Source organism: Lepeophtheirus salmonis, chromosome 8 (genome assembly GCF_016086655.4).
Source record: "Lepeophtheirus salmonis chromosome 8, UVic_Lsal_1.4, whole genome shotgun sequence".
Taxonomy (NCBI): domain Eukaryota; kingdom Metazoa; phylum Arthropoda; class Copepoda; order Siphonostomatoida; family Caligidae; genus Lepeophtheirus; species Lepeophtheirus salmonis.
This window is the reverse complement of record NC_052138.2, coordinates 9,582,923-9,587,112: the sequence shown is the minus strand read 5'-3', so window position 1 is coordinate 9,587,112 and position 4,190 is coordinate 9,582,923. Positions and strand designations below refer to the sequence as shown.

At 30.7% G+C, this 4,190-nt stretch overlaps 2 protein-coding genes across 2 annotated transcripts in view; both read right to left on the bottom strand.

The window, feature by feature from the left end:
* Window positions 1-206: 206 nt before the first annotated feature.
* Window positions 207-1,923, bottom strand: LOC121122879 (cytochrome P450 3A29). The gene is made up of 2 exons (XM_071890364.1): window positions 1,565-1,923; window positions 207-1,502 (listed from the first exon to the last, which is right to left on the bottom strand). The coding sequence occupies exons 1-2, from the start codon at window positions 1,906-1,908 to the stop codon at window positions 359-361; spliced, it is 1,488 nt and encodes a 495-aa protein (XP_071746465.1). The 5' UTR covers window positions 1,909-1,923; the 3' UTR covers window positions 207-358.
* Window positions 1,924-2,531: 608 nt separating this feature from the next.
* The window catches only part of LOC139906178 (uncharacterized), a 15,778-nt gene continuing 14,119 nt past the window's right edge, over window positions 2,532-4,190 (bottom strand). The window contains exon 11 of the mRNA XM_071890530.1: window positions 2,532-2,618. Coding sequence (XP_071746631.1) covers window positions 2,532-2,618 — 87 coding nt within the window. The remainder of the gene's footprint in view (window positions 2,619-4,190) is intronic.

Below are 4,190 nucleotides of genomic sequence, written 5' to 3'. Positions count from 1 at the left end.
CCTGATAGGAATAGAATAATTAGAACATTTTGAGAGATATTCATGGGATTACCTTCAATTTTTGGTGATTTCTGTCTCCAAAGACTAATATGTGGAAGGATAGACTGATCAACAGTTGAGAAATATTACCCTCTTATTTTTAATGTAATGAATAACAAATTATAGCTTGACTTAAATAAATACGTATTTTTTATAACATGATGCAATTTTAGTGAGCTATTAATTATGTTTGGGTTTATTTGGACCAAAAATAATTGAAAAACCGTACAGTTTTAAAATAAAATTTATAATAATAAATTTTTTCCAATGGGATTCTCAAAAATAGGAAATATAATACGTAGAGTACCAAATTATTTTGTTAAGCTCTCGCTTTGAATTCAACTCCAATGTCTTCAAACTCCAACAAAAACATGCTTCCTTTTAAGTGCACCATTTTGGTTTCATGTGTTGGGAGAATTTCAAATTTTTTAACCAATTTTTCAAGTATGAGTTGTAACTCCATCATTGCAAACCGATAAGCAATGCAAGATCGATTTCCATTCCCAAACGGCCGATACGTATTAGGTATAATTTCTAAGTTGTTTTCTTGGAAAAATCTTTCTGGTTTGAACTCATTTGGGTTTGGGAAGAACTCTGGATTATAGTGTGAGGCATAGATTGGCATTTCAATAATAGTTCCTTTTTTTATGGGGATTCCCTCAACTTCAGTGTCCTTCGCACAGACTCTGAGGTGCAGTGCCACGGGTGGATACATTCTGAGTGTTTCCTTAATTACAGCTGATGTATAGCTATGTTCAGAAAAGTCTTTGTCTTCTGATGATACAATTTCTTTATACAATTTCTCTTGAATCTCAGGATGAGTTGCTAACATGTAAGTCAAACAGCACAGTGTCGTGGAGGTAGTAGAATAGCCTGCTATGAAAAAAATAATGGCTTGAGCAGTTATAATTTCATCATTCAGCAATGCATTAGGATCTTCATGACTTTTTTTCCGCATTTGAACTAATACATTTAGAAAGTCCTTCTTTTCTATGTTGTGGCTTTCACGGGTTTCAATGATTGAATTTGCTATTTTAATTAACTCATCATTAGCCTTTCCAAACATATCCACGTATTTAAACATTCCAGGGAAACTATTAAATAATAAAATCAATACACTTGTTATAACATTTTTGGCGATAAAAGAGTCGTTCAATAACATCTTTGAATGTCTTAAAAGTTCGTGATCAGGCTCTTCACTGGAATTGGTCTTAATTCCATACGCACAAGCATTAATGATGTCCAAAGTTAACCCTTGAAACTTATGTTTAATCTTGATTGACTTTCCTTCCGAACTTTGCGTCTCAATATAAGCTACAAATTGATTAGCTATATCAGAAACTGGCTCCATCATTTCCTTTAATTTTCCAGAAGTAAACACTGGCGTTATGTCTTTACGAAGAAGTTTCCAAAGGGAACCATCCGATAAAGTCAATAGCAAGTTCTTATCTTTTATTTCTGAAATCATAAAACATAATTTGTGTTACTATTCTCACTCCAAAACTGAAACGAATACTTTCCACTATGCATGGTACGGTGGAAATGATTAAATTGCTTAATAGTAATTTGTTTTATGATGCTAGGATTCATAGTAGTGAGGGTAGGGAGGGATCCGTTGTATCTAGTAAATGTTTGAGATTTGAAGCGTTTGAAGGCCTCCATGAAGTAGAAGTGATGGATATAGTTATACCAGAGGATGGGAGGGCTTCCAAAACAAAGGAATGCTTTTTCGTGAGGAAGTGATAACTTTTCCAGATATCCATGACGACGATTTAAATAAAAATATAGCAGAGATACACTAATCACGAGACACAGAAAGAAAAAAATCATTGTAGCTTCATTCACAACAAATACAACACTTAAACTCATTCCTCTTACGTCGTAATACATATGTGGCATGCCCAAGATAAGCTTTTATTATTTACGTAACAAGATTTCATCATGGAGCGCCGGACTTTGAAACTGAGATAAATTAAAGTAATCAAAGCGACAAAACCTTATAGCTGTAATTCAAAAGTTACTTGGAAAATATGTTATTATTCCATTTTAAATATTAATATTGTATTTGTTGAAGAAGTCTTCAACTCACCACAATTGGAGAAAAAGTATCGTTAGTCATGATAATATTAAATATGTCTATCAAAAAAAGTCGGAACACTAATTATGAACAAGTTTGTAAGCCTCATAAACCTGTTTAATACATTTTTTATTGATACAACTGTTGTTGTTTTTTTAAATAGAATTGTACCATGGAATTCATAGGACATGGACCAATCGGGTAGAACTTACATTCACAAGTGAGTGTAATATAAATGTAGTGATTGCTTGAAAAAAGAGTATTATGTATTGAGTTACTCTTAATCCGGTGGATCCTCTACCATTCTTCTTCTTATTATGATTGTTTGATATGACATACGCTTATAGTACCATTGTTAACTTCGTCAGCTATTTTCAGTCTCGTCTCGTCTAGGTCAGTCTTCTTCATCATTTCTTCAGCTTTCGTCTTCGTCAGACATCGTCATTGTTTCGTCATAGTTATCTTTTATTTCGTCAAAGTTTCGTCTTGGTGAGAGTTTCTTCTGCATTGGAAACAATTTTTGTATGAATTGACTGACACATTGGACGACAATTTCCTTATAAGATAAAATTAGTCATATTGTTACAATTTCCCTCATTGCAAGTAAATCAAACACATGACTATAGCCAGGAGACCAAACATGAAGATGATCGATATTACAATAAGAATTAAGTGGATCTTTTTATAAGATTAATTACTATTTAAATGTAATTTTTTTAAGATATACAATTATGTGTAAGATTGTCTATTATTCAATAATTGAAGAAAAATAGAAAGGTCGTATGATTTTTTTATTTTTTTATGAATATGGGATATTCCCTTATAGATATTTTGGTTTATCCAATAGTTTTATATTGTCAATAAAACGTTGGTCTTCGTTCTTCCTGAGCATCTATAATTTACTTAAATATATATATATATTTTTTATTTTTTTTTTGGGGGAGAGGGGTATGTGATTTGTATCAAAAAATTGAACAATTAAAATTTTTGGAACAAAATTTGAAATATGAAATTAAATAAAAAATTTTAATTATAAAATATTACGGAATTTTTTATCTATAGCTTTTCTTAAAAATTATATTTAAAAAAGAAAAAAAATTCGAATAGACTCAAACTTAAATTATGCATCGAGTGTATGTATGTAAGACTCATCTAGAGATCTAGACACTAAAGTACTTCCTGGCTAATCACTGATAAGCCATAATTTCATATTTTTTATTTTTGTCGAGCTGTTATTATTATTATTCCATTCTTGAGGAGAGAAAGTCTATATTAAGTCTCTTTTCAGTGTGGAAAACACTGAAGGTTTTTGGGCAAAGTTTGTCTGTTCGACGACCCTAATAATTCCAAGGAGTGTCGAGTACTACTCGAGTGGAATATAAACACTTGTATATTGCTTTAAATACTAAATACTCCAGTAATTTGATTGAAAGTGTTCTTTTTAAGAAGGAAAATAAATTCTAATTTCTATTTCAGTTTGGTTGGGTGTTTAAAATTGTTGTGCTCAGATGAAAAAGCTCAAGACCATGTCTTTAAAAGCTTGAGACTAGGTCTAACTCATGAGATAAAATTGACCTAGTAAAATTAAATTGACAAATTTATTTCATTTAGTTACTTAGGTTCTCGCAAAGAGAGCAAAACTAACAATTCTCGATGCTAAGACTTTGAAGAGTTGAGATGGAGTCAAAATGGTACAAACATTTACTAATAACAAATTAGTAAACTATAAATATTTTTATTCGTCTTTAAGAGCATTCTTAAGGCTATAAAAGAAGTTTTATGATCCAAAATTAGGTTGATGTTGTGGAAAGGATCTATAAATATAATCTTTGTTTTTAAGGCAAATAATTGAAAAAAGATCAACAAGATGTATTATAGCTACACATCATGTGTCTTTATTTAGACAATTCATGCTTTTTTTAACGTAAATGAAAATAAGATTATTCCAAATACTTCTATTTGAACTAGAATGTTTTGTATATAGATTTGGCCCCCATGTATCATAGAAGAGTAGAAAAAATCAAATTATGTATATAGATAGAGCAAGAATATTAAGCCTTTTTGATTAGTTATA

Bases quoted from the DNA above. Each gene is read 5' to 3' on its own strand.
- LOC121122879 (XM_071890364.1), bottom strand. From the start codon at position 1,908: ATGAGTTTAAGTGTTGTATTTGTTGTGAATGAAGCTACAATGATTTTT. The intron at 1,503-1,564 runs TAGTGGAAAGTA...ATGTTTTATGAT, and splicing joins CATTTCCACCGTACCATGCA to TTCAGAAATAAAAGATAAGA.